General features: G+C 42.8%; 1 protein-coding gene and 1 non-coding gene across 3 annotated transcripts in view; one reads left to right on the top strand and one right to left on the bottom strand.

The window, feature by feature from the left end:
• ccdc74b (coiled-coil domain containing 74B) overlaps positions 1-1168 on the top strand; it is a 56298-nt gene extending 55130 nt beyond the window's left edge. For both annotated transcript variants that reach the window (XM_072586999.1, XM_072586998.1), the window contains one exon: positions 853-1168. In XM_072586999.1, coding sequence (XP_072443100.1) covers positions 853-988 — 136 coding nt within the window. In that variant the 3' untranslated portion in view covers positions 989-1168. The remainder of the gene's footprint in view (positions 1-852) is intronic.
• A 5920-nt stretch (positions 1169-7088) lies between these two features.
• On the bottom strand, positions 7089-7163 carry trnaf-gaa (transfer RNA phenylalanine (anticodon GAA)). Its single transcript has one exon. It is a non-coding gene; the product is annotated as a tRNA-Phe (tRNA).
• Between the last annotated feature and the right edge of the window lie 6605 nt (positions 7164-13768).

Here is a 13768-nt window from a genome sequence, read left to right as displayed (position 1 = left end):
TAGTTGCTCACTGACATCCTTGATCTTGGTGACAAGGAGATAACATCCCAGCCTGGATTCCTATCCACAGTAACATCTATTCCCTAACAGTAGAATCCCTTATCACTATTGCTTTCCCAACCTGCCCTTTTCCTCCATTTTACTGAGCCACTTATGGTGCTATGTACATGCCTGTGGCAGCCCTCCCCAGAGAAACCAGCATTCTCACTAATATTTGGACCTGAATACGCCTTAAAGAATGAGATGTTGCTCCTTGATTGTCTGACAGTCTCCGTCCAAACATATTCAGTAAAGTGCTATCTGTGTAGTGCTCAGTCTGACAGATGCTCTGCAGTAATGTCAGTTACTGCTTATTCTCCAAAACCAAGAACTTGAGCACTTCCAACTGATGACATTTCTTGTGCATGAGAATTATGCTAGAGTACCCCCTTAAGAATGTGCTCGCCATAGGACCAGGATGTTCTGCCGAGTTTAAATTTATGAAACAAACTTTATTTATTAAACTTATTAAATCAAATTACTTAGAAAATAAAATACAATCCTTTACATACTAATTATATTTGCCTACCAAGGACTCTTTCAGACCGTCACAATCAAGTCATCCTTGTTGCTTATGCTTAACTCAGAAAGACACAATTAAAAGTCCTCAAGCCATATCTTTATACAAGTTGTTTCTGTGCTGACAGTTTGATGTATTCTACCTGGTGCACTGTACTTAGAGATGGGACATGAGGCTACAGAGACACAATTGAGTGCACTAAAAGATCCCAGATCCTGCCAGTCCTGAGGTAGGTGTTGCAATGCCCTTTTTTTGCCTAGCTGCATTCTTAGACTTGTGCTCTCACTCCATAGGCCTGAAACTGTGCTACCGACAGCAGATAGAGTCATACTTCCTGCACTGAAGAATACAGTGGGAAACCGAGCCACAGAGAGACAGAGGCGATTGCAGGCTGTGCAGAAGAACCGCTGTCGGAAGATTCTGCTGTAGTACTCTGAGTCAATGAGAGACTCCAGTGCACAGAAGCTCTATGGTCACTAAAATTTATATCTGCACTTAATAATCTGACGCACATGCACTCTTGTGGACATTGATATGAATGGACTGACTTTGTGCATTTGTTCTACAGGGAAACCTGCTTTACTATGCATTAAAATATTCCTTAAACTAGCCCTAAATCCCATCTTGTACATGAATACTAATATCAATACAGATAACCTTTTATAAACAGGTACAGCAGATGGCAGCAACCAACATGCTGGTAGGTCAGAACCTGTGATCTGTATGAACAGATAGTCGCCAAAGTATAATTCCATCAAAGCAGCCTGGATATGATTGGTGTCCAACTTAATGGCAGCTGACAGAGGGAGAGCTGAGAGATCATGCCACACTTCTGGGAGTGGTCTGTGTTCCTTCTGGATTACATGCTGTTAAGGCAGGCAATAATTCTAAAACAATCTGACCCTGTTCCTTAAAGGAAAAGCTGCTCTCTCCTTTTCCTGATCACACTTTTACTTGGAATGTATTGCGTCTATGAATGGTGATTAATCAGTTGCAGTAAGAGGCAAGGTGGCATCTGCAGGTTCTGCAGAAAATGGTGTAGATGGAATAATTACACTGGTGTCAGGCTGATTATAAATTCATGTTCCTCATTCTGTCAGGGTGTGTGTGTGTGTGTGGAATAACAATGTCTGAACAGGTATCCACAGACCACAGGGCTCCGATCACTTTGATGGGTGATCAGAGGTACTTATTCAGCCATTACATCAATGGATGATGTTGGAGACATGGCTGAAGATGATCCAGAGTGGAAATTCAATGTAACAAGTTATGATGGGAACAAGCTGAGAGAGGTGGCTGAGGAAATAGCGGAGGCATTGGTTGAGATCTTTCAAAAGTCACTGGAGTCACGGAAAGTCCCGGATGATTGGAAGATCGCTGTTGTAACCCCATTGTTCAAGAAAGGATCAAGACAAAAGATGGAAAATTATAGGCCAATTAGCCTAACCTCGGTTGTTGGTAAAATTCTAGAATCCATCATTAAGGATGAGGTTTCTGAATTCTTGGAAGAGCAGAGTTTGATTAGAACAAGTCAACATGGATTTAGTAAAGGGAGGTCATGCCTGACAAACCTGTTGGTATTCTTTGAAGAGGTGACAAGTAGGTTAGACCAGGGAAACCCAGTGGATGTCGTCTATCTAGACTTCCAAAAGGCCTTTGATAAGATGCCACACGGGAGGCTGCTGAGCAAGGTGAGGGCCCATGGTGTTCGAGGTGAGCTACTGGGATGGATTGAGAATTGGCTGTCTGACAGAAGGCAGAGAGTTGGGATAAGAGGTTCTTTTTCAGAATGGCAGCCGGTGACAGTGTTGGGGCCACAGCTGTTCACATTATATATTAATGATCTGGATGAAGGGACTGGGGAAATTCTAGCGAAGTTTGCCGATGATACGAAGTTAGGTGGACAGACAGGTAGTACTGAGGAAGTGGGGAGGCTGCAGAAGGATCTAGACAGTTTGGGAGAGTGGTCCAGGAAATGGCTGATGGAATTCAACGTGAACAAATGCGAGCTCTTGCACTTTGGCAAAAAGAATAAAAGCTCAGACTACTTTCTAAACGGTGAGAAAATACATAAAGCCAAAGTACAAAGGGATCTGGGAGTGCGAGTCGAGGATTCTCTAAAGGTCAACATGCAGGTTGAGTCTGTGATTAAGAAAGCAAATGCGATGTTGTCACTTATCTCAAGAGGGTTGGAATATAAAAGCACCGTTGTGCTACTGAGACTTTATAAAGCTCTGGTTAGACCCCATTTGGAGTACTGTATCCTGTTTTGGTCCCCACACCTCAGGAAGGACATACTGGCACTGGAACGTGTCCAGCAGAGATTCACACGGATGATCCCTGGAATGGTAGGTCTAACATATGAGGAACGGCTGAGAATCCTGGGATTGTATTCATTGGAGTTTAGAAGATTAAGGGGAGACTTAATAGAGACGTACAAGATCATACATGGCTTGGAAAGGGTGGATGCTAGGAAATTGTTTCTGTTAGGTGAGGAGACGAGGACCCATGGTCACAGCCTTAGAATTAGAGGGGGTAAATTCAGAACAGAAATGCGGAGACATTTCTTCAGCCAGAGGGTGGTGGGCCTGTGGAATTCATTGCCGCAGAGTGCAGTGGAGACCGGGACGCTAAATGCCTTCAAGGCAGAAATTGATAGATTCTTGCTGTCTCGGGAATTAAGCGCTACGGGGAGAATGCGGGTAAGTGGAGTTGAAGTGCCCATCAGCCATGATTGAATGGCGGAGTGGACTCAATGGGCCGAATGGCCTTACTTCCACTCCTATGTCTTATGGTCTTTGACTAAGAAATAGTAATGGTAGCCTTAGTGGTTATGAATTAAATCACTTCAGCATTTACATTGATATAACAGGCGGTAAGCACATAATTGAGACATTGCAGATACATTCCAGAGGTAGATTGTATAAATGCAGATGACATAAATGTACAGCAAAGGCATATGGTTTAACTTAATACAGATTGGGATGAACGTACCAACACATGTCAAAAAGTTAGTGAACTTCTTAAATGGACAGGATTTCTGCAACAATTTGTCCAAGAGCCAATGAGGAATAAGCCACTTTAGAATTAGTAAATTAGCCAGACGAGGTAAAAACAATGACCGCAGATGCTGGAAACCAGATTCTGGATTAGTGGTGCTGGAAGAGCACAGCAGTTCAGGCAGCATCATAACCTGATCAAATTTAAAGTAATGTTTGAAAAGGAGAAGTATGAAATGGTTACTAAGGTTCTAGATTTAATAAGACTGACTTCACTGTTATGAAGCAGAATATCTACAGTAAACAGGACACATGCAGTTAATGAGCGAAATAGTCGAAGACGGTGGCTGGTTTTCCAAAAGAATTCAAAGTGAGATACTCTGTACTTTAACTAGTTCTATCACTGCAAAAACAAAACCATAGATGACTAAAATGAACAGAGACAATGTAAAACTAAACATGTACAGAAGAAAAAAAACAAGTACAAATTCTAACAAAAGGAAAGATGATGGTTACAGTAAAGGACAACAGAACAGATAGTAACAGCAACAAAAATGACATGGAAAACCCACAGAAGATGAAACATTTTACAATTCTATTAAGAAAAAGAGTAGTCAGGAACATTGATGACAACAAGCTGGTGACAGTGAAATTACAGAAATAGTGAAGAAATTTTAGAATTATTTGGCATTGGTGTTTGCAGAAATGAATGAGGGCAGAATGCCAGCTATTCTGCAAAACTAATACTGAATCAGAGTCAGAGTCACCAAACACTAACCTGAACAAAATAACAAATGAAGAAAAGGAAAAAGATAAAGGAAAAAATACATGAGAGAGAATAAAAAGGAAAAAGAAAAGAGCGAACAAACTCTGGCTGGGGCATCCTACTCTGCTACATGTTGTAGCCTGAAGAGATGGTAGTGTACTGGTAATGTAACTGGACCAGTAATCCTGACCTCAATCACTGCTGATGTGGGTTCAAATCCCACCATGTAATTGGTGAAGTTTGAATTCAATGAATGGCTTGGAGGCTAGTCTCAATGGTGACAACTCCAATTGTGGGTTATGTGACAATGCTTGAAGAGGTTATTTTTTTTATATGGGTGGCTCAGTGGTTAGCACTGCTGCCTCACAGCACCAGCGTCCCAGGTTCGATTCCAGCTTTAGGTGACTGTGTGGAGTTTGCACATTGTATCCGTGTTTGCGTGGGTTACCTCTGGGTGCTCCGGTTTCCTCCCACAGTCCAGAGATGTGCAGGTCAGGTGAATTGGTCATGCTGAATTGCCCGTTGCTAAATTGCATTAGTCAGAGGGAAATGGGTCTGGGTGAGTTACTCTTCAGAGGGTCGGTGTGGACTGGTTGGGCTGAAGGACCCTTTTCCAGTGTAGGGAATCTAATCTAGCTTAATCACCATCACAAGGTTGTCATTCTTTAGGGCTAATACTTTTTCTAACAAAGTTCACGAGATATAATGGCCTTCATCCTGGGGTCTTTAAAAAACTGAAATAATCTTTCAAAATTCCTTAGATTCTGGATGAATCCCAAGATTGAAAATAGGTAAAGTGACACATATTGAAGAAAGGAGAGAGTAAGAAACAGGAGATTATAGGCCAGTTAGCCTAGTGTCTGTCATAGGGCAAGTGCTAGAATCCACTTTAGAGGTTACAGCAAGATGCTTAGAAAATCATTACGCATAGGCAACATGGCTTTGTGAAAGCTTGCCCTCATGCTAATATCTCTGTCCTAGGTCTGTGACAGTATTCCAGTAAAACATAACACTAACAACAGACCATATTTTGGCTGGGCACTTTATAGCCTTCAGGACTATTAAGATCAACAAATTCTGTATGAGAGTCACAGAGTCAGGCCCTTCGGCCCAAACTGGTCCATACTGAGCAAAATGTCCATCCATGCTAACCCTATTTCTCTCCACTTGGCTCTTATCCTTCTAAATCTTTCCTATTCATATATTTGTCCAAACGTCTTTTAAATGTTGTTAATGTGTCCACCTCAACCACTTCTGTTGGCAAGCGTACCACCCTCTGTATAAAAAAAAAGTTGCCCCTCAGGTTCCCTTTTATTTTTTCCCTTCTAACCCTAAACTGATGCCCTCTAGTCCTCAATTCCCCAACCCTGGGAAAAAGACTGTGTGCTTTCACCCTATCCATGCCTGTCATGATCTTATACACTTCTATATAAGATACTCCCTCAGTCTCCTACACTGTTAAAAAAAAGGTCCTAGCTTGTCCAACCTCTCCCTATAAACTTAGACCTTTGAGTCCTGGCAAAATCCTTGTAAATTTCTTCTGCAATCTTTCCAATTTAATAACATCCTTCCTATATCCAGGTAACCAAAACTGAACATAATATTCCAAGTGTGTTCTCACCAACAGCCTATACAACTACAATATAACTGCCCAACTTCTATACCCAGCCCCCTGACTGATAAAGCCTTTTTCACTGCTGTGTCTACCTGTGACTCCACTTTCAGAGAACTCTCAACTATCACAGGCCTCCAGTCTGACAAACATCCTTCTACTATTACCCTCTGCCTCCTACCATCAAGCCAATTGTGTATCTAATTTGCCAGGTTCCCCTGGATTCCATGCAATCTAAACTTCCAGAGCAGCCTATCATGTGGAACCTTATCAAAGGCCTTACTGAAATCCATACAGACTACATCTGCTGTCATCAATCTTCCTGGTCACATCATCAAAGAACTCTAACAAATTTGTAAGGCATGATCTCCCATACACAAGGCCATGCTGACTACTCCTCCTGTCTTTCCAAATGCATGTATACGTTATCCCTCAGAATCTTCTCAAGTAACTTACCTACCACTGTTATGTTATGCTTTCCGGTCCATAGTTCCTAGGTTTTTCATTGCAGCTTTTCTTGAATAAGGGCACAACAATCATTACCCTCCAGCCTTCCAGGACCTCAAGCATGGCTAATGATGATGTAAAAATATCAGGCAGGGCCCCCACAATTTCTTCTCTAACCTTGTTGATCAATTAGAGTATTTTTTGAGGAGGTAACATGCAAAGAGGAGAGGCACCTATAGATGTGGGGGAAAGCAGTGTGCTATTTAAATAGGTAGAAATAGTAGAACTCGATGGTACAGAGAGATTTAGGTGACCTATTTGTGAACCACATAAAGCTAGCATGCTGATGCACAGGATTAGGAAAACATATGCAATATAATAGATAACAATTTATTGTGAGGGAAAAATGAGATCCCATGTTAATATAAATGTTAAGGATCTTAAATGCAAATGTTTATTCATTCTTAGCACTGGATTGTGTTCTGACTTGCATACAACCTGACTTACAAATGTACTTGGTAATGGGGCCTGTTCTTAACCTGAGGACTACTTGTATAAGAACAAGGAGCAGAAGAAGGCCATTCATCCCCTTGAGCCTGCTCCGCCAATCAGTACGAAGTTGGCTGATCTCATCTTGGCCTCAACTCCATTTCGTGCTGATCCCTCATAAGAAAGAACATAAGAAAACCAACCAATCAAATTCACTGCTGAAACTCAGGATTGAACCAAGGACCTCTTAGATCTTCAGTCTGAACACTCTCCCAACTGAGCTATTTCAGCTGGGCAAAGATATCAGTGAATCAGGTAGGTTTTTGTAACAGTTGTCTCCATTACTCCATATTTATTAGGAAAGTAGAAAATTTTGGACATTGGTTCAACCATATTTGAAATACTGTTCTAGACTCCTTATTTGAAAAAAAATATATAAAAAGAGGCAGTTCAAGTAGGTTCACTCTCATTCCTGGGATAAAAGGATTATCTTACAGAGAAAGGTTGAATAGAATCATAGTGCTGTACAGCATGGAAACAGACCCTTCAGTCCAACTTATTCAGACCAACAGGATATCCTAAATTAATCTAGTCCCATTTGCCGACATTTGACCCATATCCCCCTCTAAATTCATTCTTGATAAAGGACTGTTACCCAAAACGTCGATTCTCCTGCTCCTCGGATGCTGCCTGACCTGCTGTGTTTTTCCAGCACTACACTTTCGACTCTGATCTCCAGCATCTGCAGTCCTCACTTTCTCCTCCCTCTAAGGTCTTCCTATTCAATATACCCATCCAGATACCTTTTAAATGTTGTAAGTGCCTCCACCACTTTCTCTGGCAGCTCATTCCTTACACATATCACCCTTTGTGTGAAAAAGTTACCCCTTAGGTCTCTTAAATCTTTCTCCTCACCGTAAACCTATGCCCTCTAGTTTTGGACTCCCTTACCTTGGGGCAAAGATCTTGGCTATTTACTCTATCCATGTCCCTCATGGTTTTATAAACTTCTAGAAGGTCACCTCCCAGTTTCCAATGCTCCAGGGAAAACACCCCCAGCCTATTCAGCCTTTCCCTATAACTCAAACCCCCGAAGCCTAGTAAATATTTTCTGAATCCTTTCAAGTTTCACAACATCTTTCCTACAGTCGCAACATGACTCCCAACTGCTATACTTTATACTCTGACCAATAAGGGCAAGCATACCATACCTTCTTCACTATCTTGTCTATCTGGACCTCCACTTTCAAGGAACTATGAATCTGCACTCCAGCATCTCTTTGTTCAGCAACAGTCCCCAGGACCTTACCATTAAGTGTGTAAGTCCTGCCCTGATTTGCCTTTCCAAAACACAGCACCTCACATTTATCTAAATTAAACTCCATCTGCCACTCCTTGGCCCATCAGCCCATCTGATCAAGGTCACATTATACTCTAAGGTAGCCAGTGGACCCAGCTCCAATCTTTGTGGCACACCATTGATCACAGGCGTCCAGTCTGAAAAGAAACCCTCCTCCACTACCCTCTGTCTCCTACCTTTGAGCCATTTCTGTATCCAAATGGCTAGTACTCCTTGTATTCCCCGTGATCTAACCTTGCTAACCAGATACAATGTAGAACCACGTTGGAACACCTTACTGAAGTCCATACAGATCATGTCCTTTCTGCTTTCATCATTACTTCTTGTCACTTCTTCAAATACTCAATTAAGTTAATGAAACACAATTTCCCATACACAAAGCCACACTTAGTATCCCTAACCATTCCTTTCCATTCCAAATACATGTACATCCTGTCCATCAGGCTTCCCTCCAACAACATGCCCACCATTGATATCAGGGTCACCGGTCTATAATTCCCTGGTTTTTCCTTTCCACCTTTCTTGAGTAATGACATCACCTTAGCCAACCTCCAGTCTTCCAGCACCTCACCTGTGGCTATCAATGATCCAAGTGTCTCAGCAAGGGACCCAGCAATCACTTCCCCAACTTCCCACAAGTTCTGGGGTACACCTGATCAGGTCCTAGGGATTTATCTGCCTTTATGCGTTTTAAGACATTCAGCACCACCTCCTCTATAATATGGACATTTTTCAGGATTCTCTATCTTCCATATCCTTCTTCACAGTAAATACTGATGCAAAGTACTCATTCAGTATCTTCCCCTATCTCCTGCGGCTCCACTTGTTGGTGGCCTTGTTGATCTTTGAGAAGCCCTATTCTCTCCCTAAAAGGACACCCTTTTATCCTTAATATATTTGTAGAATCCATTTGAATTCTCCTTAACCCTATTTGCCAAAGTAATCTTATGTCCCCTTTTTGCTCTCCTGATTTCGCTCAAGAATATTTCTACTGCCTGTATATGCTTCAAGGGAATCACTTGACCTCTGCTGTCTAAACCTAACATAAGTTTCCTTTTTTTAACCAAAATCTCAATTTCTATAATCACATAGCATTCTCTACAGCTGCCAGCCTTGCCCTTCACCTTAACAAGAACATACTCTCTCTGGACTCACATTATTTCTTTTTGAAGACTTCCTCCTTTCCAGACGTCCATTTATTTGTGAGTATCTGCCCCCAATCAACTTTTTAAAGTTCTTGCGTAATACCATCAAAATTGGCCTTCCTCCAATTTATAAATTGAACTTTTAGATCCAGTCTATCTTTTTCCATCACTCTTTTACAACTTAGAATGATGATGACTGGCCCCAAAGTGCTACCCAACTGACACCTCAGTCACCTGCCCTGCTTTATTTCCAAAGAGAAGGTTAAGTTTTCTTTCTTCTCAAGTATGTATATCCACATACTGAATCAGAAAATTTTCTTGTACACACTTAAATTTATCTCCATCCAAGCCTGGCAGTCCCAGTCTATGTTTGGAAAGTTAAATTCCCCTATCATAACCACTCTTACAGATAACTGAGATCTCCTTACAAATCTGCTTCTCAATTTCCAATTGACTATTGGGGAGTCTATAATATAGTCCCAACCAGGAAATCACCCCTTTCTTATTTCTCAGTTCCACCAAAATAACTTCCCTGGATGTACTCCCAGAAATACCCTCGCTAAGTTCAGCTGTTATGTTATCCCTAATCAAAAATGCCACTCCCCCTTCTCTTTTGCCCCTCTTTGTATCGTTCCTATAGTACCTACACCCTGGAACATTAACATAGAAACATAGAAAATAGTGGAAGGGTAGGCTATTTAGCCCTTCAAGCCTGCACCAGATCATGGCTGATCATGCAATCTCCTATCCAATTCCTGCTCACTCCTTATACCTCTTGATCCATTTAGCTGCAAAGGCCATGTCCAGCTCCCTCTTGAATATATCCAATTAACTGGCCCCATCGGCTTCCTGTGGGAGATCATTCTACAGGTTCACAAGAGTCTGTGTGACTCTGGACACTCAGAGATGTGATTGACTCTGGTCAATTATGCTGACCTTGCCAGCAAGGTCCACATCCTGTGAATGAATTAAAAGAACACTGCCATTCGGAAAACTGAAAGGTGGTTTTCATTGAAATGTTGTCCTGTTTAGGGGAATCGATGTGGGGGAGACACAATCTAATCTCAGTGGTCAGGAAACTATTGGAAGTAATTCTGATGCGTTTGGAGAGGTAGGGATTAATCAAGAACAGTCAGCATGATTTTGTTAAGGTGATGCCTTGTCTGACCAACTTGACTGGATTTTTCAAAGATTTGACAGTGTCCGTGCATCAGGGCAATGTATTCAACATTGGATTTCAGCAAGACTTTTCATAAAGTCCAACAAAGAGTGTCTGATAACAAAGGTTATAGCCCAGGGGATCCAAGGAAATTTGGCAAAATGGCTCAGCAGTAGAAAGCGGCAGCTGATGGATGGTTGAAGGATGTTTTTCCAAGTGGAAGTCTGTGTCCAGTAGGATCACATCAGTGGATGTGGTCCTTGCTGTTTGTGGTTCATATAAACGATTTGGACTTAACTGTTGGAGAGTTCATCAGTAAGTTTTCAGATGATACAAAAATTGGTGAAGTGGTAAACAGTGAGGTCGCTCTCAATTTACAAGAGGATATAGAGGTGATATAGTCAGATGGGCTGATCAGCAGCAAATGGAATTGAATCCAGATAATTTGGGCAGCACGGTGGCATAAGTGGTTAGCACTGCTGCCTCACAGCGCCAGAGACCTGGGTTCAATTCCTGCCTCAGGCGACTGACTGTGTGGTTTGCACGTTCTCCCCGTGTCTGCGTGGGTTTCCTCTGGGTGCTCCGGTTTCCTCCCACAGTCCAAAGATGTGCAGGGTCAGGTGAATTGCCCGTAGTGTTAGGTAAGGGGTAAATGTAGGGGTATGGTTGGTTTGCGCTTCGGCGGGGCGGCGTGGACTTGTTGGGCCGAAGGGCCTGTTTCCACACTGTAAGTTATCTAATATAAAGAGTGCAAAAGAAATTTACAAGGAGGTTGCCAGGACTCAATGGTCTGAGTTTATAGGGAGAGGTTGAACAAATGAAGACCTTTTTCTTTAGAATCCAGGAGACTGGGCAGGTGGGGGTGGGTAATCTTATAGAAGTGTATAAGATCATGAGAGGCATGGATAGGGTGAATGCAGGGTTGGGGAATCGAGGGCTAGAGGGCATCATTTTAAGATTAGAGAAGAATGAATAAGAAAACCTGAGCTGGCAATGTTTTGTTTTACACAGTGTGATCTGCACATGGAATGAGCCGCCAGCAGAAGTGGTTGAGGCGGGTACATAGAGTCATAGAAATGTGCAGCACAGAAACAGATCCTTCAGTCCAACCCGTCCATGTTGACCAGATATCCCAACCCAATCTAGTCCCACCTGCCAGTACCCGGCCTATATCCCTCCAAACCCTTCCTATTTATAGACCCAACTTGATACCTTTTAAATGTTGCAATTGTACTAGCCTCCACCACTTCCTCTGGCAGCTCATTCCATACATAGAACATAGAAAAATACAGCGCAGTACAGGCCCTTCGGCCCTCGATGTTGAGCCGATCCAAGCCCACCTAACCTACACTAGCCCACAATCCTCCATATGCCTATCCAATGCCCGTTTAAATGCCCATAAAGGGGGAGAGTCCACCACTGCTACTGGTAGGGCATTCCATGAACTCACGACTCGCTGAGTAAAGAATCTACCCCTAACATCAGTCCTATACCTACCACCCCTTAATTTAAAGCTATGCCCCCTCGTAATAGCTGACTCCATACGTGGAAAAAGGTTCTCATGGTCAACCCTATCTAAACCCCTAATCATCTTGTACACCTCTATCAAGTCACCCCTAAACCTTCTTTTCTCCAATGAAAACAGCCCCAAGTGTTTCAGCCTTTCCTCATACCATCTTCCTACCATACCAGGCAAAATCCTGGTAAATCTCTTCTCCACCCGTTCCAGTGCCTCCACATCCTTCCTATAGTATGGTGACCAAAACTGCACACAATACTCCAGATGCGGCCGCACCAGAGTCTTATACAACTGCAACATGACCTCAGGACTCCGGAACTCAATTCCTCTACCAATAAAAGCCAGTACGCCATATGCCTTCTTCACAGCACTATTTACCTGGGTGGCAATTTTCAGAGATCTGTGTACTTGGACACCAAGATCCCTTTACTCATCCACACTACCAAGTATCCGACCATTAGCCCAGTACCCCATCATACCAAAGTGAATCAGACTTACCCACATTGAACTCCATTTGCCACCTTTCTGCCCAGCTCTGCAGCTTATCTATATCCCACTGTAATCTGCCACATTCTTCCTCACTGTCAACAACTCCACCGACTTTCGTATCATCCGCAAACTTGCTCACTCAACCTTCTAGCCCCTCCTCCAGGTCATTTATAAGAATGACAAACAGCAATGGTCCCAAAACAGATCCTTGCGGAACACCGCTAGTGACGGCACTCCAAGATGAACCTTTACCAACTACTACCCTCTATCTTCTTCCAGCCAGCCAATTCTTAATCCAAACCTCCAACTCACCCTCAATGCCATACCTCCGTATTTTCTGCAGTAGCCTACCATGGGGAACCTTATCAAACGCCTTACTAAAATCCATATACACCACATCTACCGCTTTCCCCTCATCCACCTCCTTAATCACCTTCTCAAAGAATTCAATAAGGTTTGTGAGGCACAACCTGCCCTTCACAAAACCATGCTGACTATCCTTGATCACATTATTCCTATCCAGATGTTTATAAATCCTATCCCTTACAATTCTCTCTTAGACTTTGCCCACAACAGAAGTGAGACTCACTGGCCTATAGTTGCTAGGGTTATCCCTACTCCCCTTCTTGAACAAGGGAACCACATTTGCTATCCTCCAGTCTTCTGGCACTATTCCTGTAGACAACGAGGACATAAAAATCAAGGCCAATGGCTCTGCAATCTCCTCCCTTGCTTCCCAGAGAATCGTAGGATAAATGCCATCAGGCCCAGGGGACTTATCTATTTTCACCCTTTCCAGAATTTCCAACACCTCTTCCCTACATACCTCAAAGCCGTCCATTCTAATTAATTGACTCAGTATTCACATCAGGAATGATGTCCTGTTCCTGAGTGAATACTGACGAAAAGTATTCATTCAGCGCCTCCCCAATCTCTTCAGCCTCCACACGCAACTTCCCATTACTATCCTTGATTGGACCTATTCCTACCCTAGTCATTCTTTTATTCCTGACATACCTATAGAAAGCCTTTGGGTTTTCCCTAATCCTACCAACTAAGGACTTTTCATGTCCCCTCCTTGCTGCTCTTAGCTCTCTCTTCAGATCCTTCCTGGCTACCTTATAACTCTCAATCGCCCCAATTGAACCTTCACGCCTCATCTTTACATAGGCCGCCCTCTTCCCTTTAACAAGGGATTCCAATTCCTTATTAAACCACGGCTCC

This window comes from Chiloscyllium punctatum, chromosome 17, assembly GCF_047496795.1.
Source record: "Chiloscyllium punctatum isolate Juve2018m chromosome 17, sChiPun1.3, whole genome shotgun sequence".
NCBI lineage: Eukaryota > Metazoa > Chordata > Chondrichthyes > Orectolobiformes > Hemiscylliidae > Chiloscyllium > Chiloscyllium punctatum.
The sequence above is the reverse complement of the archived record's forward strand: the minus strand, read 5'-3'. Positions and strand labels throughout refer to the sequence as shown.